The sequence below is a fragment of the Tachypleus tridentatus genome, chromosome 2 (genome assembly GCF_004210375.1).
Source record: "Tachypleus tridentatus isolate NWPU-2018 chromosome 2, ASM421037v1, whole genome shotgun sequence".
Lineage (NCBI taxonomy): Eukaryota > Metazoa > Arthropoda > Merostomata > Xiphosura > Limulidae > Tachypleus > Tachypleus tridentatus.
The window spans coordinates 144,536,221-144,561,295 of record NC_134826.1 but is presented as its reverse complement, the minus strand read 5'-3'; the positions used below and the strand labels follow the sequence as shown (position 1 = coordinate 144,561,295).

The window sequence follows — 25,075 nt, the reverse complement described above, 5'->3', positions numbered from 1 at the left end:
GTGGCTTCAGGTGGTTACCTGGCTATGAAGATGAACATGGGAATTACCAGTTGATAAAATCCCATCAAGTTGTGTCGTGGTTGTTCTTTTAAGTCTAAGTTTTAGTTGTTCATTTCCCCCTCCTGGTTCCGTGATGAACACATTTGTCCCGTATGGTAATGAGTACACATTTCAAACCTTGTATGTGATTACTGCTTATGAAAGTCCATATTTCTGGCAACTTAATTGGTGCAAGATTGATTTCTGCAACACCAATTACCATTTTACTAACTTATGCAAGAGCTTCTACTAGAGATGGAGAACAATCACTTAGATAAGAATCAGAAACCAAGTATCTAATAGGGTACAGCACTCTTTGACTCTCTGTATGTTCCAGTTTCACTGGTGGTTTACAAGTGTAATTATAACACATGCACACACACATTCTGTTTGGAACAGTTTTGAATGGGGCTTGATCATGTGGTAGAGCTCTGAGTTTTGGATCTGATGAAAAAGAAAATTGCGTTATTACAAACTACACTCTTAAGATTTCAATGCAATACATGAATGATAGTCAATTCCTTATAATGGATGGTATAGGGTAAGGTGCTGTCTTCCATCTGGTCAGTAGTTCCAAATTGGAAGCAGTGGCAGAGAGCCTTAGTAATTTTGCCATAAATGGAAAATCCTGAATCACGAAGTGGTTCATAATTGGTATTGCAAAGAATTGTACAAAACTGTAATAGAACATTCAGATGTGAAGAACCTTTACCCTTTTACAGTTGGTTCAGTATAAAATACTGAGTCAATATACACATTTGCACTTGTTTAGTTAACACTTTTAATGTGGTATGTGTATCTTCACAAGTTTTTTTTTTAGATTTTTGCAAAACATTACAAAGCTTTTGTGCACAAAAAATCAAATTTTTTTATGAAGTATTTTAATTAAAGATTTGTTTGAGCACGTCGAGCCTGTTTCATTACCAGTCCGAGTACAAAATAGGTTGTGGCTAAAAATATTCTTTGTCGTAAAAGTCTCTAAGTTAATTTGTGTAATCACTAAACCATATATATGTTTGAAACATTTGTTTTCATTGTAACTTTAATATTTTATTTGTTATTTTCTCTACCATAATTCTGTACAAAGTTAGTCGGTGTGACAAACCTCATAATAAACAAAAACATTACATTCAAATTATTCTTTTTTCTTTCTAGATTGATTTTAAAACGTAACTACATCTGTGTATTCTAAGTAACATTAAGCTTGTAACTTTATGCATCTATTTATGCTTAAAATTTAATATTTTATTGCCCTTTGAACTCTGTATAACTACCAGTTGATCCATCATAAGTTGTAGATCACTTGAGGAAAGTGGTGCTCACATTATTCTATCGAATTACTTCACCCATGAGTCGCTTGCTTCTGTAACTTGTGAAACATTTTTATTATATTATTATTTATTTTACCTAATCTAATCATACCTCACCCAAAGATTCCTGTTTTACATATTAGTTATTTTTATAATAATAAATAAATAAAGAATAAGAAAAATAAGAAATTATCTTTTTTTCCTGTTGAATGTCAGTGACATTTAACTTTACCTTTTTTTCTATATAAATGGTACTAGTGAACTGAATAATTTTCTTGAATTACATAATGCTTGAAATAATATAGAACAATAATATGGAAAAGCAGACAAGGTTCCATAACTGTCTCAATTTTTCTGCCTCTCTAACTATTGCAAACAAGAGCTGTTACAAATTATCCCAAGCTAATTGATATATTTTCCATGGGAACAAAGCTTGTACAAAAACAGGAATTGACAATTCTTTGTTCAATTAATCGTGTAATAGAATACAGCATTTGATAGGTAAACAGCTTGGCTTTCTGTTGGTTATATATAATATAGAATTAAAACATGAGATAACTGTTGACAAATCCTGAAAGAGAGGATGTGACAGGTGGCTGTGGCAAGAGAAGTCTGTTTCTCTATTTGATAGGTAAACAGCTTGGCTTTCTGTTGGTTATATATAATATAGAATTAAAACATGAGATAACTGTTGACAAATCCTGAAAGAGAGGATGTGACAGGTGGCTGTGGCAAGAGGGTCTGTTTCTCTATTTGATAGGTAAACAGCTTGGCTTTCTGTTGGTTATATATAATATAGAATTAAAACATGAGATAACTGTTGACAAATCCTGAAAGAGAGGATGTGACAGGTGGCTGTGGCAAGAGGGGTCTGTTTCTCTATTTGATAGGTAAACAGCTTGGCTTTCTGTTGGTTATATATAATATAGAATTAAAACATGAGATAACTGTTGACAAATCCTGAAAGAGAGGATGTGACAGGTGGCTGTGGCAAGAGGGTCTGTTTCTCTATTTGATAGATAAACAGCTTGGCTTTCTGTTGGTTATATATAATATAGAATTAAAACATGAGATAACTGTTGACAAATCCTGAAAGAGAGGATGTGACAGGTGGCTGTGGCAAGAGGGTCTGTTTCTCTATTTGATAGATAAACAGCTTGGCTTTCTGTTGGTTATATATAATATAGAATTAAAACATGAGATAACTGTTGACAAATCCTGAAAGAGAGGATGTGACAGGTGGCTGTGGCAAGAGGGTCTGTTTCTCTATTTGATAGGTAAACAGCTTGGCTTTCTGTTGGTTATATATAATATAGAATTAAAACATGAGATAACTGTTGACAAATCCTGAAAGAGAGGATGTGACAGGTGGCTGTGGCAAGAGGGTCTGTTTCTCTATTTGATAGGTAAACAGCTTGGCTTTCTGTTGGTTATATATAATATAGAATTAAAACATGAGATAACTGTTGACAAATCCTGAAAGAGAGGATGTGACAGGTGGCTGTGGCAAGAGGGTCTGTTTCTCTATTTGATAGGTAAACAGCTTGGCTTTCTGTTGGTTATATATAATATAGAATTAAAACATGAGATAACTGTTGACAAATCCTGAAAGAGAGGATGTGACAGGTGGCTGTGGCAAGAGGGTCTGTTTCTCTATTTGATAGGTAAACAGCTTGGCTTTCTGTTGGTTATATATAATATAGAATTAAAACATGAGATAACTGTTGACAAATCCTGAAAGAGAGGATGTGACAGGTGGCTGTGGCAAGAGGGTCTGTTTCTCTATTTGATAGGTAAACAGCTTGGCTTTCTGTTGGTTATATATAATATAGAATTAAAACATGAGATAACTGTTGACAAATCCTGAAAGAGAGGATGTGACAGGTGGCTGTGGCAAGAGGGTCTGTTTCTCTATTTGATAGGTAAACAGCTTGGCTTTCTGTTGGTTATATAGAATTAAAACATGAGATAACTGTTGACAAATCCTGAAAGAGAGGATGTGACAGGTGGCTGTGGCAAGAGGGTCTGTTTCTCTATTTGATAGGTAAACAGCTTGGCTTTCTGTTGGTTATATATAATATAGAATTAAAACATGAGATAACTGTTGACAAATCCTGAAAGACAGGATGTGACAGGTGGCTGTGGCAAGAGGGGTCTGTTTCTCTATTTGATAGGTAAATAACCAAACAAGGTTGAAGGCTATGAAAGGGTCTGTTTCTCTATTTGATAACTAAATAACCAAACAAGGTTGAAGGCTATGAAAATTATGCTTTGTCTGAGTGATGAAGATTTGATAGTAAGTAATTTATGTTAAAGTTTGTACTTATTGGAGGGGTGATGATTAAATCACAGAATAGGGGGGGATGCTTAGAGAACAGATGTCATTTCTCACACTAGGAGCAATTTAGGATGTTTTTAATATTATAAAATTAAAACTTGTGTACTGTTAAAATATTGGTTATTAATTACAGTATTGTTATAGTAATTACTATAACATAATATTGTAATTAATAACCAATAATTTGAATCAAGTTACTAAAAACCTCATGGCATGCACAATAAAAAATGCTGATGCAAAGATAGTTAAACAATAAAGATTAATTTCAAACAACACTATAAAACCTTTACTATTGACTGTCAAGGCTGTACACATATAGAATTGTGTAAAAATAAGACATGCATGTTAGACTCACAATTCTCCTTTTGTAAACCTTATTTATAACTCTCTTGCAAGCTTACAACAAAAATGTTTTGGTATATTGTGCCAAAACCTTTTGTAGGTAGAACACATCATAAGGTATTGCAAAGGTCATAGGGGTATTGAAAGGTCTATTTGTTTTTTTTCTATGTTTTACACTAGTTAAAAAATCTCAATTCTGGTGTAAATGGTGTTATCATTACTTCTTGAATCTTAACTAATTTCCAACATTCACATGCAAAATATTTAAATCCAGATAGTTATCAAATATTTAAGGAAAAAAACCATATATTATCTGTTATATTCATTAATGAAGTTCTGTACAGGTTTGGTCTATTTGACCAGTCTTGTAACCACCACAGAAAATTAGGAAATAAATAAAGATTATGCCTTTTTTATTCTAGAATGACTACAGATGATAACACGAAAACGTGTCTAGACTAAATAGCTTGAATAATTAAACATGTATATTTGTTATTTTTATTATATTTACCTTTCAGCTGTGCATGGGTAATATTACAGAATTTACACTGACACCGTGCATATACACTCATGTTACTGCATTCAATAATACAAACTGACATTTACTAAGTGATCTGTCTTGTCTGTGTTTTAGTGTTACATTTCAGATGTAATAAATGTATATAAATTATTATTATAAAGAAATACATTTTTAAACTTATTTTCCATAAAACACAAAACTGTAAATAAAGAAGTAAAGCAAACAATTATCTCTTCCAGTTACAAACTTTATACTTGGTTGCTGCTTGTTGTAGCTTGCTAAGCCTTAAGAGATTTTGCATGTGCAAGATGTGAAATGTAATAATGTTTTTTATATTTTATGTATTCATCTAAAAATAAAAAAATAATAAATAACTATATGAATGCCATAGAATTCCAGTATGATTTATTAGTTTTAGTAACTAAGTTGTATTTGGATCGTAAAATATATATTTTGAGCAGACAAAGACTCGACTGTTACCACCTTGAAGTTTTTTTATTAAAAGAACAAGATGATGTTGTAATTAATACTTGAAAATGGCCGAGAAAGCAACAATAGGGACATTTTGAACTTTTCATTGGTTGTTCACGTTATAAACAATTAAATGTACATAAAGGAGCATTTCTAAGAAATGAAACGAGATGAGGGGAACCACTGTACATGAGAAATGAAACAAGATGAGTGGAGCCACTGTACGTGAGAAATGAAACGAGATGAGTGGAGCCACTGTACGTGAGAAATGAAACGAGATGAGTGGAGCCACTGTACGTGAGAAATGAAACGAGATGAGTGGAGCCACTGTACGTGAGAAATCTAACGAGATGAGTTTAGCCACTGTACGGGAGAAATCTAATGAGATGAGTGGAGCCACTGTACGGGAGAAATGAAACGAGATGAGTGGAGCCACTGTACGTGAGAAATCTAACGAGATGAGTTTAGCCACTGTACGGGAGAAATCTAATGAGATGAGTGGAGCCACTGTACGGGAGAAATGAAACGAGATGAGTGGAGCCACTGTACGAGAGAAATATAACGAGATGAGTTTAGCCACTGTACGGGAGAAATCTAACGAGATGAGTGGAGCCACTGTACGTGAGAAATGAAACGAGATGAGGGGAACCACTGTACGTGAGAAATGAAACGAGATGAGTGGAGCCACTGTACGTGAGAAATGAAACGAGATGAGTGGAGCCACTGTACGTGAGAAATGAAACGAGATGAGTGGAGCCACTGTACGTGAGAAATGAAACGAGATGAGTGGAGCCACTGTACGTGAGAAATGAAACGAGATGAGTGGAGCCACTGTACGTGAGAAATGAAACGAGATGAGTGGAGCCACTGTACGTGAGAAATCTAACGAGATGAGTTTAGCCACTGTGCGGGAGAAATCTAATGAGATGAGTGGAGCCACTGTACGGGAGAAATGAAACGAGATGAGTGGAGCCACTGTACGAGAGAAATATAACGAGATGAGTTTAGCCACTGTAGGGAGAAATCTAATGAGATGAGTGGAGCCACTGTACGGGAGAAATGAAACAAGATGAGTGGAGCCACTGTACGGGAGAAATGAAACGAGATGAGTGGAGCCACTGTATGTGAGAAATCTAACGAGATGAGTTTAGCCACTGTATGGGAGAAATCTAACGAGATGAGTTTAGCCACTGTATGGGAGAAATCTAACGAGATGAGTTTAGCCACTGTACGGGAGAAATCTAACGAGATGAGTGGAGCCACTGTACATGGGAGAAATCTAACGAGATGAGTGGAGCCACTGTACGGGAGAAATCTAACGAGATGAGTGGAGCCACAGTATGTGAGAAATGAAACGAGATGAGTGGAGCCACTGTATGTGAGAAATGAAACGAGATGAGTGGAGCCACTGTATGTCAGAAATGAAACGAGATGAGTGGAGCCACTGTATGTCAGAAATGAAACGAGATGAGTGGAGCCACTGTATGTCAGAAATGAAACGAGATGAGTGGAGCCACTGTACATGGGAGAAATCTAAGGAGATGAGTGGAGCCACTGTACGGGAGAAATCTAAGGAGATGAGTGGAGCCACTGTACGGGAGAAATCTAAGGAGATGAGTGGAGCCACTGTATGGGAGAAATCTAAGGAGATGAGTGGAGCCACTGTACGTGAGAAATCTAAGGAGATGAGTGGAGCCACTGTACGTGAGAAATCTAAGGAGATGAGTGGAGCCACTGTACGTGAGAAATCTAAGGAGATGAGTGGAGCCACTGTACGTGAGAAATCTAAGGAGATGAGTGGAGCCACTGTACGGGAGAAATCTAAGGAGATGAGTGGAGCCACTGTACGAGAGAAATCTAACGAGATGAGTGGAGCCACTGTACGGGAGAAATCTAACGAGATGAGTGGAGCCACTGTACGGGAGAAATCTAACGAGATGAGTGGAGCCACTGTACGTGAGAAATCTAACGAGATGAGTGGAGCCACTGTACGGGAGAAATCTAACGAGATGGGTGGAGCCACTGTACGTGAGAAATCTAACGAGATGAGTGGAGCCACTGCACGTGAGAAATACTTTGTATTTTGACATCACAAACATCTAATTTGTACCAGTGATGCATTCAGCATACCATGTGAGACACGAAGATAGATGTTTAGGTGTTGTTCTTAAATCTTTACTTTTAAATTAAGAAATTAACTAATGTATAACACTAAAATTTGAAGTTTGATACCAAGCATAGTGACATAAATCCATAAAATAGTATTTCCATAACATTTTGAATGTGAGTGAACAAATTATGTTGCCTGACCCTTGACCTATATGGAAAGGATTAAAAATCCTGAGCACAGGAATTACCTGTCAATAATATATGAACTTTAAATGACTGTACTCAACAGTTTTACCCTACACCATTTGTGTCTTAAAGGTGTTTCTTTTCACAGCCACTACGGTCAAGGACCTTATCAACTGTTTCATGATATTGTTGTATTGCATCATGCTTAACTTGTGTGTATGTCTGTATCTTCATGTATACTTATATTTGTTACTAAAACAATTAGAGATGTACTTCATGTAATTACAGGGGTACTTCATTTCTTTTTTAATAAAATGTGAGTTATAAAAAAAGAATATATTTACTTGTTCAAGGATGTGAAATATTGGCATCAAGAACTCATAAGATTGGTTCATAAACTTACATGAATAAAGATTCCTCAAAAATTTGATTTTTTTTATAGTATAGAAGAAAAGTGTAAGAACTAAAGTTATTTTGTGAACAATAACTTTATACTAATATTTCTTATTAAAGGTAATTATCCAGTTAGGACTGGACATCCCAAGCTTGAGATATTTGACAGAAGACAACGTTAAAGAACGAAAGGCTACTGTACATTACAGTTATAATAAATTTATCACTTACTTTTTGGAAGTCTTATTTTGGAGAATGAAATTATCTGAAAGAGAGGTTTATAAACTTGTGCTGAACATAGTAATATAATTCATGACAACGAGAAACCCAATTGAATTAAAAAAAAGTTTTCTCAAGGCGGCTGGTATGGGTATTCAAACTTTAATTAAAATAAAGTACAGAACAACGTTTTAACCTTCTTAGGTCATCTTATTACTTATTAGCCTCTGGAGTTTCGACTTATGATTACAGTGGTATTGTGCTAGGCCTATGAGGGATCACTACAATATCCATATTCTTATCTCTATGTGTTTATTAATGAATTTTAAATTCAAATAATTATTCTTTTAGGCATTTTATTGTAACATAGCATTATATATGATGTCAACAGCTTTCAGCTACTAATAATTTTATATAAAGCATTATACCTTGTATAGAAACTTACAATCCAATCAATTAACATTTACATCTATAAGTAAAAGTTTCAATTACTGTTACAATAGTTTCCATAAGAGGTCTTCAGCAATTGGAGTAGTCTTTGCTACTGTTATTAATGCCTTATCTGAATGGTGGTTAGATAACCAGAAGATGGTTTACAACCGTGCTTATTTCACATGCTAGGTATCTAATCCTTAACATTCTCAGAGTCGGGCATTTACATAAGAGACAAATGAAATGTTACAAATTTTACAAATTATTGTGACAGAAATAGTTGATTTTTGTGATGTGCTCTCAATTTAAATTGAAAAATGCTTAGTTTTATTAATTGAATGTTTGGACATTAACTGCAACCCTAAATAGTGGAAAAAGAATACACTCTGTATGTACAGAATGGAAGTAGTTGGTTCTTACTTGTTACTCCCCCTCTGAGTATGGTTTCTAAACCAATGCACGCACTGTGTGTATATCTATCTATCTATACAAGTGCAAGCCATGATATCCAGATTTGGTTAACAATTAAAATGAATGGCAAATTTGTCTTTACAGTTTACGTTTTTGGGTTTCCTTGTTGACCCATGACCTTGTAGTTACCTTGACTTACATCTTATATTGACACATTTATAATCTTTTGTTTGGGCAAACAAGATCCACAGTTGCAAGAGAAATATATAATTGTTTCCATAGATAAAATTAACTAATTTTCAGTTCATTTGTGAAACCTGTGATCCTCCAATGAAATTAATTGTATGCTAACATTTAAACTGGTTAACCGATCTAAGGATATCATATCTAATGCATCATTGCTCTTATATATATACTCATCAAACCTTGTATTTGTTTTCAGGCCAGAAGAGTTATGGATTCTAAACCCTCAGAACATTTTAAAGAAACTGGAGTCAGAAACTGAGGTTTCAAAAGTCATGAGTTATACACACATCTTTCCACTGAGGGAAGACAATGAGAAAACAGGTTTGTTATATTTAAATGTTGATCATCGAAGGCAACGTGATGTGCTCTAAGATCCATCTATTGGTGAAAACTTTAAATTTCTGGCTGCTAGGTCTGTACTTAGAATAAAGTTACAATTTATTTCTAAGAAAGTAATTCTTCATAGCCTTTTCTGTTCATCACAGGTTCTTTCTGCAACTTTAAAAATTCCTATAATATGTATCTAACTGACTTTAACTGTTCCATGTATTAAACAAGTTTTTATTGGTTTGTTAGACCACACTGTTATTATACTTGTGAGCTTAGCTGTTTTTGTTTGTTTTTATAAAAGCTTTAAATTGATGTGCGTGCATTTTCAAAGGGTATTGAAGAGACATTATAGGATCATTGAACGTTAGCCTTTCTCAGAATTTCTCCAAAGTGGGTGTGATACGTAGGGAAATGTTTCTTGAGGGAAAATACCCTAATTAATTTTCTCCTCATGCGTCTCCCACACCACTATTTTTGAGGTTAAATCCAAATATTAAGTAGGCAGGAAATTTCTTTTGCCTTGTACCTGGTTTTCAAAAACTACTTGTTCAACTGGACTGTATTGAATATATAAAACTACAAAAAGATTGCGGTTTACCTGATTATATTTAAATATAATAAAATCCTAGTTTTTACACAGTATTATAATACATGTATATTTGTTTTTTTCTGTCTTCTGTTTTTTTCTTTTAAAACAATGTGTTTATGTATGTTTTGCTTGTTACCACACATTTTGTGTATTTTAAATATACAGCTTGTGGATGTTTATTTTTACCAATTTTCTGAACATAAAAGATGGCATAATTTTTGTCCACTTTATTTAGTTGTGATATAAATTAATATATGTTTTCTTTAGCACATGTTAAGTAGTCTGAAACAAAAATTCCAATAGTGTAACTTAAAACATGTTATATTATTTTATACTTAATAGGTGAAATATATTTACATATACAGTATTGTATTGAAAAGTATAAGGCATATTAAAGGCTTGCTTCAATTTATACCTTAAAGTTTTGAACAGGCTTTTCTCTGATTCCCTGCTGTTATTCAATTGTTAGTTTCTTCTTTGTCTGACAAGTAAGCTTCTGCAGAGCAGAAATAATTCCACATTTTACGGAATCGGCACATTATTTTGATTTTCGATGACAAGATGTTGAATATTATTTCCAAACAAAATAAAATGTAATTCATCTTTTATTCTCAGTGTACCTTGCTCTGAGTTAAGTCTACAAATTTTTGTGGATGCTAATAGATAGCGTTATATTTCTTAAGTAATTTTTAGCATAAAAAATCTGCATATTTCTAGTTTGCTTGGATAATGTAAATATACAGGACTTAAAATCTGTATATATAATACTGGTTAATAATATGTAGTTACAAAATTATCTTGTATTGCTTGGATATGGTTTATAATCATGAAAAATCTGATGAAAACATTTGGAAATGTTTCTTTATTTTCTTTACTGTTACCAGTCTGATTGAGGTGATCATTTTGTTTGATGTTTGGAAACCAACATCAAGTGACTTCAACTGTTCTCAAAAGGATGAAGTCAAATGATTCTATCACCTAGTATTTCATAAGTGCAGTACTATTTATTAATAAGTTAAGCAAAACTGTAAGGAACTGGTAATTTATTAAGCTGAAGCACTTACAACAGTCTCTCCTTGTTTTGAAAGATTCAAGTGTAGGAACAGAGAAAGCTGTTGAATGTTGGATTTGTTATGACAGTGAACGACAGGATGCTGGACCTCTTATTCAACCTTGCCAGTGTAGAGGCGATGTTGCTTCTGTTCACCATGATTGTTTGAAGAAGTGGTTGATTGAGGTTAGTATTGGTTAATGTTTCATTTTAATAATACGAAGGGGTTTGCAAACAGTGAAAAGGAGACACCAAAGAAAATTAACTTTATAATTTACTTCTTTCAGAGGGTGTAAGGTGGTTATTGATAACACAAGTAATGTTACATAAATCTTGCAAACATTAGTGTGTGTGTGATTTTCCCAAAACTCATTATAAATAATACTGAAGCTCTTGAACTAACTCTCATTCTGAACAGTACTGAAGCCCTTGAACTAAATCATTCTGAACAGTACTGATGCACTTGAACTAACTCATTCTGAACAATACTGAAGCACTTGAACTAACTCATTCTGAACAGTACTGAAGCACTTGAACTAAATCATTCTGAACAATACTGAAGCACTTGAACTAACTCATTCTGAACAATACTGAAGCACTTGAACTAAATCATTCTGAACAATACTGAAGCACTTGAACTAACTCATTCTGAACAATACTGAAGCACTTGAACTAAATCATTCTGAACAATACTGAAGCACTTGAACTAACTCATTCTGAACAATACTGATGCACTTGAACTAAGTCATTCTGAACAATACTGATGCACTTGAACTAAGTCATTCTGAACAATACTGAAGCACTTGAACTAAGTCATTCTGAACAATACTGAAGCACTTGAACTAACTCTCATTCTGAACAATACTGAAGCACTTGAACTAACTCTCATTCTGAACAATACTGAAGCACTTGAACTAACTCATTCTGAACAATACTGAAGCACTTGAACTAACTCTCATTCTGAACAATACTGAAGCACTTGAACTAACTCATTCTGAACAATACTGAAGCACTTGAACTAACTCATTCTGAACAATACTGAAACACTTGAACTAAATCATTCTGAACAATACTGAAGCACTTGAACTAACTCTCATTCTGAACAGTACTGAAGGACTTGAACTAACTCATTCTGAACAGTACTGAAGCACTTGAACTAAGTCATTCTGAACAATACTGAAGCACTTGAACTAACTCATTCTGAACAGTACTGAAGCACTTGAACTAACTCATTCTGAACAATACTGAAGCACTTGAACTAACTCATTCTGAACAGTACTGAAGCACTTGAACTAACTCATTCTGAACAGTACTGAAGCACTTGAACTAACTCTCATTCTGAACAATACTGAAGCACTTGAACTAACTCATTCTGAACAATACTGAAGCACTTGAACTAAATCATTCTGAACAATACTGAAGCACTTGAATTAACTCATTCTGAACAATACTGAAGCCCTTGAACTAACTCATTCTGAACAATACTGAAGCCCTTGAACTAACTCATTCTGAACAATACTGAAGCACTTGAACTAACTCATTCTGAACAATACTGAAGCACTTGAACTACCTCATTCTGAACAATACTGAAGCACTTGAACTACCTCATTCTGAACAATACTGAAGCACTTGAACTAAATCATTCTGAACAATACTGAAGCACTTGAACTAAATCATTCTGAACAATACTGAAGCACTTGAACTAAGTCATTCTGAACAATACTGAAGCCCTTGAACTAACTCATTCTGAACAATACTGAAGCACTTGAACTAACTCATTCTGAACAATACTGAAGCACTTGAACTAAATCATTCTGAACAATACTGAAGCACTTGAACTAAGTCATTCTGAACAGTACTGAAGCACTTGAACTAACTCATTCTGAACAATACTGAAGCCCTTGAACTAACTCATTCTGAACAATACTGAAGCCCTTGAACAAACTCATTCTGAACAATACTGAAGCACTTGAACTAAATCATTCTGAACAATACTGAAGCACTTGAACTAAGTCATTCTGAACAGTACTGAAGCACTTGAACTAACTCATTCTGAACAATACTGAAGCCCTTGAACTAACTCATTCTGAACAGTACTGAAGCACTTGAACTAACTCATTGTGAACAATACTGAAGGACTTGAACTACCTCATTCTGAACAATACTGAAGCACTTGAACTAACTCTCATTCTGAACAATACTGAAGCACTTGAACTAACTCATTGTGAACAATACTGAAGCACTTGTACTAACTCATTCTGAACAGTACTGAAGCACTTGAACTAACTCATTCTGAACAGTACTGAAGCACTTGAACTAACTCATTCTGAACAATACTGAAGGACTTGAACTACCTCATTCTGAACAATACTGAAGCACTTGAACTAACTCATTCTGAACAATACTGAAGCACTTGAACTAAATCATTCTGAACAATACTGAAGCACTTGAACTAACTCATTGTGAACAATACTGAAGCACTTGAACTAACTCTCATTCTGAACAATACTGAAGCACTTGAACTAACTCTCATTCTGAACACTACTGAAGCACTTGAACTAACTCATTCTGAACAATACTGAAGCACTTGAACTAACTCATTCTGAACAGTACTGAAGGACTTGAACTAACTCATTCTGAACAGTACTGAAGCACTTGAACTAACTCATTCTGAACAATACTGAAGCACTTGAACTAAATCATTCTGAACAATACTGAAGCACTTGAACTAAATCATTCTGAACAATACTGAAGCACTTGAACTAACTCATTCTGAACAGTACTGAAGCACTTGAACTAAATCATTCTGAACAATACTGAAGCACTTGAACTAAGTCATTCTGAACAATACTGAAGCACTTGAACTAACTCATTGTGAACAATACTGAAGCACTTGAACTAACTCATTGTGAACAATACTGAAGCACTTGAACTAACTCTCATTCTGAACAATACTGAAGCACTTGAACTAACTCATTCTGAACAATACTGAAGCACTTGAACTAACTCATTCTGAACAGTACTGAAGCAATTGAACTAACTCATTCTGAACAGTACTGAAGCACTTGAACTAACTCATTCTGAACAATACTGAAGGACTTGAACTACCTGATTCTGAACAATACTGAAGCACTTGAACTACCTCATTCTGAACAGTACTGAAGGACTTGAACTACCTCATTCTGAACAATACTGAAGCACTTGAACTAACTCTCATTCTGAACAATACTGAAGCACTTGAACTAAATCATTCTGAACAATACTGAAGCACTTGAACTAAGTCATTCTGAACAGTACTGAAGCACTTGAACTAACTCATTCTGAACAATACTGAAGCCCTTGAACTAACTCATTGTGAACAGTACTGAAGCCCTTGAACTAACTCATTGTGAACAGTACTGAAGCACTTGAACTAACTCATTGTGAACAATACTGAAGGACTTGAACTACCTCATTCTGAACAATACTGAAGCACTTGAACTAACTCATTCTGAACAATACTGAAGCACTTGAACTAACTCATTCTGAACAGTACTGAAGCACTTGAACTAACTCATTCTGAACAGTACTGAAGCACTTGAACTAACTCATTCTGAACAATACTGAAGCACTTGAACTAAATCATTCTGAACAATACTGAAGCACTTGAACTAAATCATTCTGAACAATACTGAAGCACTTGAACTAACTCATTGTGAACAATACTGAAGCACTTGAACTAACTCTCATTCTGAACACTACTGAAGCACTTGAACTAACTCATTCTGAACAATACTGAAGCACTTGAACTAACTCATTCTGAACAGTACTGAAGGACTTGAACTAACTCATTCTGAACAGTACTGAAGCACTTGAACTAACTCATTCTGAACAATACTGAAGCACTTGAACTAAATCATTCTGAACAATACTGAAGCACTTGAACTAACTCATTCTGAACAGTACTGAAGGACTTGAACTAACTCATTCTGAACAGTACTGAAGCACTTGAACTAAGTCATTCTGAACAATACTGAAGCACTTGAACTAACTCATTCTGAACAATACTGAAGCACTTGAACTAACTCATTCTGAACAATACTGAAGCACTTGAACTAACTCATTCTGAACAATACTGAAGCACTTGAACTAACTCATTGTGAACAATACTGAAGCACTTGAACTAACTCATTGTGAACAATACTGAAGCACTTGAACTAACTCTCATTCTGAACAATACTGAAGCACTTGAACTAACTCATTCTGAACAATACTGAAGCACTTGAACTAACTCATTCTGAACAGTACTGAAGCAATTGAACTAACTCATTCTGAACAGTACTGAAGCACTTGAACTAACTCATTCTGAACAGTACTGAAGCACTTGAACTAACTCATTCTGAACAATACTGAACTACTTGAACTACCTTATTCTGAACAATACTGAAGCACTTGAACTAACTTTCATTCTGAACAATACTGAAGCACTTGAACTAACTCATTCTGAACAATACTGAAGCACTTGAACTAACTCATTCTGAACAGTACTGAAGCACTTGAACTAACTCATTCTGAACAATACTGAAGCACTTGAACTAACTCTCATTCTGAACAATACTGAAGCACTTGAACTAACTCATTCTGAACAATACTGAAGCACTTGAACTACCTCATTCTGAACAGTACTGAAGGACTTGAACTACCTCATTCTGAACAGTACTGAAGGACTTGAACTACCTCATTCTGAACAATACTGAAGCACTTGAACTAACTCTCATTCTGAACAATACTGAAGCACTTGAACTAACTCATTCTGAACAGTACTGAAGCACTTGAACTAACTCATTCTGAACAGTACTGAAGCACTTGAACTAACTCATTCTGAACAATACTGAAGCACTTGAACTAACTCATTCTGAACAGTACTGAAGCACTTGAACTAACTCATTCTGAACAGTACTGAAGCACTTGAACTAACTCATTCTGAACAGTACTGAAGCACTTGAACTAACTCATTCTGAACAATACTGAAGCACTTGAACTAACTCATTCTGAACAGTACTGAAGCACTTGAACTAACTCATTCTGAACAGTACTGAAGCACTTGAACTAACTCATTCTGAACAGTACTGAAGCACTTGAACTAACTCATTCTGAACAGTACTGAAGCACTTGAACTAACTCATTCTGAACAATACTGGAGCACTTGAACTAACTCATTCTGAACAATACTGGAGCACTTGAACTAACTCATTCTGAACAATACTGAAGCACTTGAACTAACTCATTGTGAACAATACTGAAGCACTTGAACTAACTCTCATTGTGAACAATACTGAAACACTTGAACTTTAGAAAGGTTTGGAATTTCTTTAGTGTATATTTATTGTTTTATTTTAGTGTAATATCTTAGTATCACAATATTGTTATTCTCTTTATAGTATCATTTAGAGTTCTAATAATTATGGATAAAATAGTAGGAAAATATGTAAGTATATTTAACTGAAAAGTATGTTAATAAAACAAACATGTATGTCTGTGTGTTTTGAAAAAATACACGTAATTTACTTAATGTTTCATTTTTACAGTCTTCTGAAAATGTGGACAACATGAGATGTAAAGTTTGTAATGATCAGGTGAGTTCTCACAAACAGAAAATAATTAGTCACTTCAATTAAATAGTAAGATTTACTTCTGGGTCTGAGATTTAATGAACAACAAACACAAGCTGTTTCTGTAAAAGAAATCAAGATATTAGAATGATAAACATTCATTCCTCATGTGAAACTTGATTTCATTAAACAACTGTAGCTGCCTTGTATTTCATGTACATCTTTTGGAATCTCTTTATTCTAAGACAGGGGTTCCCAACCTTTTGGCACTCGCGACATGAAAATGTAATTGATGAAATAAAATTAATGTTATCCCAAGCTACTTCTAACAAGGCTACGCGACTCCACTGCCAAGGCTTCGTGACCCCTTGGGGAACCCCTGTTCTAAGAGGATGACTCATTTTCTCACACATATTAGCTATCTTCCAATTGCATCTCCCATCTAATTTCACACGTTTTTAGCATAGTCTGCAATAAGATGTTGTCATGTGACAATAACTCTTAACCAATAGGAGGGTGACACAATCTCCATGTACAGTAATTCTCTCTGTCATATGTGCATCCTTAATAACTGTATTCCTTTCCATGGCACTGAACAACACAGGTATGTTGTGTTCAACTTCAGTTTTCTAAGGGTTGCATGAGACAATAAAACTTTGGTTTTTCCATTGGGCTTTGTACTCATTGCTTTACTTTGCTACTATTAATTACACAAATGAAACTTGACTTGTTGTTTGATGAATAAAAAGTGTTTTTATCTTTACTTAAATTACTTTGTTCTTGCAGCAGTCAAAACTTTGGCTCTAAGTACATGTGAACTAAGTCTTAGTGAAAACACTTAATTAAAAATTCTGTTTATTTTTGTCCACAAAAGACTTTTAATATTTACTGAAAGCTTGCTAAATATAATGAAATTGCATTAACACATTTACCACAAATAATGTGTTTAGACATCAATCATTTCTGTTAGTGAGGCATTAGTGGTACAATAAAACATCAATTATGGGAAAGGCTATAACCACTTATGACATAAACATTCATGTCCTGTGTGCATGTCCTGTCCTCTTATGAATGATAGAAAAATCTTTTCACTAAAGTTTGAGGTTATGTGACTTAAAGTTTCTGTAGTGATTTTTTTTAGGTAACTGTTATGGCTACAAGATGGCAGAGTTGTGCAAATCTTTTAATCTGAGTGAAACAGCTTGTATTTTACAAGAATATGATTCAGAGTCAGTTGAAAAGATATGGTGATTATGAACCTTGTGATGCTGAATGAAGCCAGGTTTGTACAGATGAGTTAAACATTCAAGTTGATTTGTCTATAGCTAATACTGTTGATCCAGACCATTGACTCTGCTATACCAGCATCAATTGATGGACGGCAGGCTGTCCAGGCTACATTTGTTAGTTTAATACTTCTTTTACTGCACAACTGCAAACAATTCCAGTTGATAGTTACAAACTGTTTATAATGGAGGATATTGTGAATTTGATGGTTGTTGAACAGTTCTTGAAACTGAGCAGCCTGAAAGCAGAATGTGCCAGTGGTTTGTAAATAATGCAGCTCAAATGAGAAAGTTTCTTGGCATTCTTGACATCTTGGTCATGGTGGGGGAAAAAAAAAAATTAGTGGATTATTGGTTATTGGTCAACCAATCCAGTGGTAGCTACTCCACTTGTCAACACTCATCTCAGATTTGGTTTGGGTACCCCATTTAGGTCTAGGAAAGCTCTTAATCTTTCACTGTATTTTAAGACTTGTTCTTACAAGTATATTAAATTATTTCACATCTGCCCATGTTTTATAATGCTCCATGTTATTTGCTTCACAATCCTAGTCCACAAGATTATTTTGTTTCTTTCGTCTCTTACCTGACATTAATACTCAGGTTGACTTTTTCTGGAAAAAGCTTCTTTCTTGTAATCTTGTGTCTTGTCCTCTTTGCTGACCTTGTTATCATGTCTTGGCTTATAGTCATTTTTATTTTTCCTTTCTTGATTCCAAGGCTTTGGAATCTCTTATTTGTCTGTTTCCCTCTCCAGTCCTCAGTTTTTCTGTCTTTGTGTTTTTCTTATCACTGTTCTTTGTTACCTCTTCTCCCTGCATCTTATGTCTGAGTTGCTTCATAATACTCCAGATGCATTTTACTGGAAACTTTGTACTCTTCTATTCCATACTATAGCCCATGCCATGTCTTCTGTTATTATCCATACTGATTTGCTTCCTTTGATGTTGGAACTTGATAGATGGGGATACCCTTTTCTCTCAAGTATGTTCACCTACTTCTTTTCTCCAGGATCTTGTCATGCTCCTATTTTTTGTCCAAATATCTTTGGTGATGTTCCTGACTTTTAGAATCACGGATTGAAGAAGCCTGATACAGGTTTCACTGTCTTTTTAGGTTTCTTGTTTTTCACAACCTTCTCTTACTCCTTGACTTGTTCCTTCTATTCCTCATCTTTCCATTCGATCCTACAAGGCTCTCTCCTCTGTCTGCCATCTTTCTGCCATCAAGTTTGATACAAGACTTGCTGGGAGCTATCCTGTTTGATAAGAATCTCTGTGGACTCCATTTGTCATAGTAGGGGATCTCTGGTCACAGTCATCTGCTGAAAGATGGGTTATTCAAGTCCATACCGATGAACTGTCTTTTCACTTTTTCACCCCTTTTTTTTCTTTTCACGTTTATTGTCGTCTTTCCTCTAATCCTATCTTTAATATTTCTAAGAAGGTGATATCAGATCTTTTGGACAAACATGTTATTAAGAGGTTATACAATCCTTTTCTGGGATTTTACTCTCATTGCTTTGTGATCCCCAAGACGATTGAGTATTGACATTAGGTAATCAAACTTTCCTCTGTAAACCACTTGCTGGTTGCATTAAACTTTTGGATGGAATTTCTTCTTCTCTCCATTGGTACTTTCAGCCAAGTTGACACTTTGAATCCTTTACTTCATGCTCCGGTTATCCCATCCTCCAGATGTTTTCTGTGCTTTAATAACCAAAATCATGTATTTTAGTTCAATATTCTTAGGTTTACTCAGTTGTTAGATCGAAACATTACCATTCAATATTGCAGAAAAATTTAGCACAACATGAGAAACCTACTAGTTCTTATTTGTTTGAGTGATGGACCACAGAAAATACTCACTATCTGGGTTTAGCAGAATATTTCAAGAAATGGTATTGGAACTATCAGTGTAGTGCAGGCTTCTCTCCTGAACCATAATTCAATGATTTGTGCCCTCCTCCTTCAGACAGAGTATTTAACAGAGTGGAAATGAGTGCACACTGTGTGAGATCAAAATACATGGCTGATATGCCCTGCTTCAGTAGAGTTGAGGTGAGAACACACCAGAGGAACCCATACTGCGTAACTAAAATATCCTTTTTTGACGGCTGTGGTGTGTCTTGTAGAGTCGAAGTGAGCACACCAGTTACATTCTGATGTCCCCCAATCACACTACATCTACTGCCTTATTGAATACTTGTGAGTAAGTTCTTGGCTTACTTATATATATATAGTTGCATTATATCCATCTGCACAACACATGGGGCTCAATTCTTACCCCTTCTCTACATATTCCAGGTGAAGAGTATACCCTTATTAAGATGAAATACAATCTTCTATGAGTGTGGCCCTATGGAGTGTCACTTTGTGGACTTCCTTTCAGCCACTTTTTGAAGGGAACTCTTTAAGTTAACTTGTGTATTGGCCTCTGCACCAATTTAACATGGAATTCTAGCTAACCAGTGTGGGAAGTGAGTTACCATCTTGGAAGTTAACCCTTTCCCAATGTGAAAATGTATTTCTGATATAAATATTTACCTCTTCACACATTGCCACCCATCTTTTCCATTTATAGTGCACATTTTTGTCTTGCCTCATCAAAGAATGAAGTTACAACAAGTATAAGTACCTAAAAGGAATTACTGGAAGCTGTGTCACCACCCTCATGTTGGTGGAAGGTTCTTCTTTCTTGGTGAAGTCATCATCCACCAACTCGGATCACATTAAAACACATGAAATTAGATAGGAGCTTCCTCAAGGCTAGTGACATGAAAATCTCTCAAGCAGGCACATGAGGAAGAAAGCTAATACGTATGTGAAAGTGTCAATCGGAAATAAATTTTCAGATTAGGAAAATGTTATCTTGAAGTTATGGATGCAAAGTTAAAAAATATTATTTGAATATGTCTGTACAGAGACTCTCATAATAACGTAAAGACATCTACAGATATAATTGATGATGCTTTTGTTGGTTAACCATGTTTGGAATATATTGTATATTTGTGAAATGTGCAAGTGTACTTACTTGTTTAAATCCTGTAATTAATAAAACTTTACCAGGTACTAAGGGTTTCATGCATTAATTACAGTACAATCTTGAACAAGGAACGGTGTGGCTACCACAAGGATTGACCTCAAGACAGTGGTTGCAGACAATTACTATTGGTACTTTGATGGGAGGCTGTGTGGGAGGGGCTTGTATTGTTGTCAGAACATTTGATAATGTACCAGTACATACAGCATCTGTTGGAGGAGCCTTACTCATTGTTTTAGTCTGTTTTAGGTAAGTTTATTAAATACTATTTGTACTCAATGAGCCTTACTCATTGTTTTAGTCTGTTTTAGGTAAGTTTATTAAATACTATTTGTACTCAATGAGCCTTACTCATTGTTTTAGTCTGTTTTAGGTAAGTTTATTAAATACTATTTGTACTCAAGGAGCCTTACTCATTGTTTTAGTCTGTTTTAGGTAAGTTTATTAAATACTATTTGTACTCAAGGAGCCTTACTCATTGTTTTAGTCTATTTTAGGTAAGTTTATTAAATACTATTTGTACTCAAGGAGCCTTACTCATTGTTTTAGTCTGTTTTAGGTAAGTTTATTAAATACTATTTGTACTCAAATAATTACAGTGGTTGCTCAAAACTGTAATTTAATCTAATCTCATACGCTCAAGGTATGTAAGAAGAATTCAGATATATAAACAGAAGAATTCAGGTATATAAACAGGAGAATTCAGGTATATAAACAGAAGAATTTAGGTATATAAACAGGAGAATTCAGGTATATAAACAGAAGAATTTAGGTATATAAACAGGAGAATTCAGGTATATAAACAGGAGAATTCAGGTATATAAACAGGAGAATTCAGGTATATAAACAGGAGAATTCAGGTATATAAACAGGAGAATTCAGGTATATAAACGGGAGAATTCAGGTATATAAACGGGAGAATTCAGGTATATAAACGGGAGAATTCAGGTATATAAACAGAAGAATTCAGATATATAAACAGAAGAATTCAGGTATATAAACGGGAGAATTCAGGTATATAAACGGGAGAATTCAGGTATATAAACGGGAGAATTCAGGTATATAAACGGGAGAATTGAGATATATAAACTCTTGTATAAAAATGGCAAATATTTTTTGCCATTTCTTGTGTTTTTTATAGTGTCATAAAACGACTCTTTCAATATTCAACTTTTATTTCCACAAGTATTTGTTGTAAGGTGGTTAAAACATTTAAAAGGAAATAAGAAATAGAAAAGTTGGACAAAATTGATTAATTTATTCCATGGTGGTTGGTACAGACCATTTTATATTATATTTAGATACAAAAGTTTTGTATAATTTCATTGTATACTAAGTTCACACTAAGTCTGCAGTAAATAAAGGCTTAGAGTGTGGACTCTTTAAATGTATTTTAAAGGATGAAATAATGAAATTATAAATTCTAAAATTCAGGGTTTTGGCATCTTTAAAAAGCAAAACTCTGTAGATTTTAGTAAGTACTAACGTTTGCAATTATGTAGATTATTGTTTTGCTTTAAAAATTATCATTGACAATTTCTAAGATAGCCTAAAAAATTAGTTTAGGATCTGTTTTTGCAGTGACCAGTCTAAGATACACAGACATACATACGTGTATGTACACGTTCTTTAAAAGTGTACATTTTGTAGTTTCTTTCAGTATTAAACAAGACCCATCATATAGCGGTGAAGTAACCTTAGTAGCAATGCTGACAAACACTTTGTTAGTTGTTTTTTGTTTGTTTTACTGTTTACGTCATGACTTATCGTTTTAGTATCAACTAAAAATACAGCTACTTAAAAGAAGAAGTGAAAATATTTAATTTTTAAACAAGACACTTAGAATCATTTCATAAAACCTGTAAACAAAAGTTTGAAATAAATAGTTAAACATCTGGTACTCTCTTCTTTAGATTTCTTGGCTTTCACATTGTGACAGCCTATCAACGAGCTAAGTTCACATCTGTCAACATCTTGGCTAAGAAACTGGTAGAAATTGACCAAAATGACACGGTTGCATTCCATGGACAAGAATGTGAAGGGCCAGTCAGTGTAGGATCGTCCACATTGGTTCCATAAGTCCTGTGTGGAAATAGGTGTGCTTTATTTAAATTGGTATTTGTTAAATTGCGTGAAAAGTATAATTTAGAATTTTCATTTATTTTTGAAATTTTTAATCTACCATTTTTTGTTTCTCTAGTTATGCTGAAGCTTTTGATGAAAAATAAAATCACTCTTAATTATACTTTGTTAATACTTTTACAAACTTTTGGTAATGAGGCAGACCATCTGCTGAATTATTATATTTGCAGTGTTTTAACCCTATCATGATGTGTCACAGGTCAAAGGCCAAGTTAGTACATTTAAAATTTGATTTAACTACCATTTTATGAACTTATTAAGGGATTTTGTATCGACTGTAGCCTTACATGACCTGTAAATTTGCATAGATAAAGTTGTTTTAATGTAACTTACTCAACTCTCTGTATAGCAGGTCTAATGATTCAGCATTGTGATTGAAAATTTATCAATGTATTCTTTATGAAGTATTGGAAGAACATGGTGTTGAAACAAGTAGTTTTCTAGTATTTTTTTTGTGTTTTATGAGGGAGTAGTCTCGTGTTTCCAAATCATTTCGAAGATTTAGTTTACTGTCATACGGTCTGTGGTTTGATTCTGAAGTTGGTGTCAGAGATTTCATGCTGAAACATAAACAAAAAAGGGTTGGTTGAGATTTTTAATTCAGAATAGAAATATATTTGTTTATTATTATTATTTTTATATTTCAATTTGTTTGCTTATTGGTGTTTCATAGATGTGTGTCACTATTTAGATTTGTTGTTTTATTATAATTGTCACTTCATAGAGCTATTTAATCTTTTTATTTGCAGATGTGACGTGAAGATCCCTCGTTAAGTGTGCAGTGTATGTGGAAGTATGGAATTTTGTGATCTGTATGAACATGAATAATATAACTTGTTTATTTTTTCGTAGTTGTCTAAGTGGACTACATTAATATTTTCTGTTATTAGTTACTATAAACATATATATGAGAGTTCTTACAAATTATTTGTGTATTTATATCTCCTTTAAAGTTGTCATTATTATTAATGTAGAAATGAGTCTAATAAACGTTGTACTTTGAATTATGAAATTATACATGTGACAATGACAAAATACATGTGTGTATAACAGTAAGCATAATAGTATCTTTGGACATTATAAGAAACAAGTGGACCTTTAACTATTATAAAGATTGGTTTTCATTGGAATGTGGTTGTTAGCACTTACGGTGTACTGCAGACAGATGTTCCTTCAAGCAAGCATTTAGAAGAACCTTTTAAGATGTTCAACAACCAAAATTTATACCACATGAATAATAAAAGTACTCAAAATTAATGATGATATATGTATCTAAATCACATTAGATCATGATAGATAACAAGTTGTTCTGCTAAGAAGAGATCCACAGTGTTTGATTGACATGTATACAGTCGACTTTCGAATGTGCAGAATAAATTATATAGTTTTTCGTAGTCTCTACTTCATTAAAACTGTGTGTCATTTACTGATCTGTATGTGTCGTCCAAGTAACTTTTCAGTTTCAAAGTGTCAAACTCCAGAAATCATAATATTATGACCAAAAGTGCTTCTTGACTATGATTTATTCTCTGTTTTTGAACATGTATGTCTTGTAAAGGTGTACATACATTATAGGTAGAAAGACATGTCTACCCTTGCTTTCTTTTAGATATATTTTGTAAATTTAGTCCGGTACGTAAATTAATTTTGTTTTTGTGGTGTTGACTTTTGAAAATGCAATTATAACACGACGTAACAAAATTTTTACTTTTTCTTGTTCCTGGACAGAAAGTGTTATTTCCCAATTGCTTATGTCTAAAATAAATGAAAAAGACCTATTTTTATCTTCAAACTTTGCTTTTGTGACCTGGGAGCGTATAACAAAAACATGATGGGAGACTATATTTGGGATCTGATACGTGAAAGTGGTTGACATTATAGTCACAAATCTCGAAAAACTACTCACTGTTTTGTATAACTTTAGTATAAATACATGTAAATCTTGATTCATATGTTGTTTTATTCAGACCTCATGTAAATGAAAATGTGCCCGTTTTTACATATAAAACAGGTTAATTTCTAAATTTC

At 34.0% G+C, this 25,075-nt stretch overlaps 1 protein-coding gene across 4 annotated transcripts in view; it reads left to right on the top strand.

Moving 5' to 3' along the window:
- Positions 1 to 24,059, top strand: part of LOC143245293 (uncharacterized) — a 98,999-nt gene extending 74,940 nt beyond the window's left edge. For 3 of the 4 annotated variants that reach the window (XM_076491471.1, XM_076491472.1, XM_076491473.1), the window contains exons 10-15: positions 9,213 to 9,337; positions 11,024 to 11,172; positions 16,554 to 16,601; positions 20,961 to 21,154; positions 22,819 to 23,001; positions 23,797 to 24,059. In XM_076491471.1, the coding sequence (XP_076347586.1) occupies positions 9,213 to 9,337; positions 11,024 to 11,172; positions 16,554 to 16,601; positions 20,961 to 21,154; positions 22,819 to 22,984 (682 nt within the window). In that variant the 3' untranslated portion in view covers positions 22,985 to 23,001; positions 23,797 to 24,059. The remainder of the gene's footprint in view (positions 1 to 9,212; positions 9,338 to 11,023; positions 11,173 to 16,553; positions 16,602 to 20,960; positions 21,155 to 22,818; positions 23,002 to 23,796) is intronic. The other variant, XM_076491474.1, reaches the window with a different exon arrangement.
- Positions 24,060 to 25,075: the final 1,016 nt, after the last annotated feature.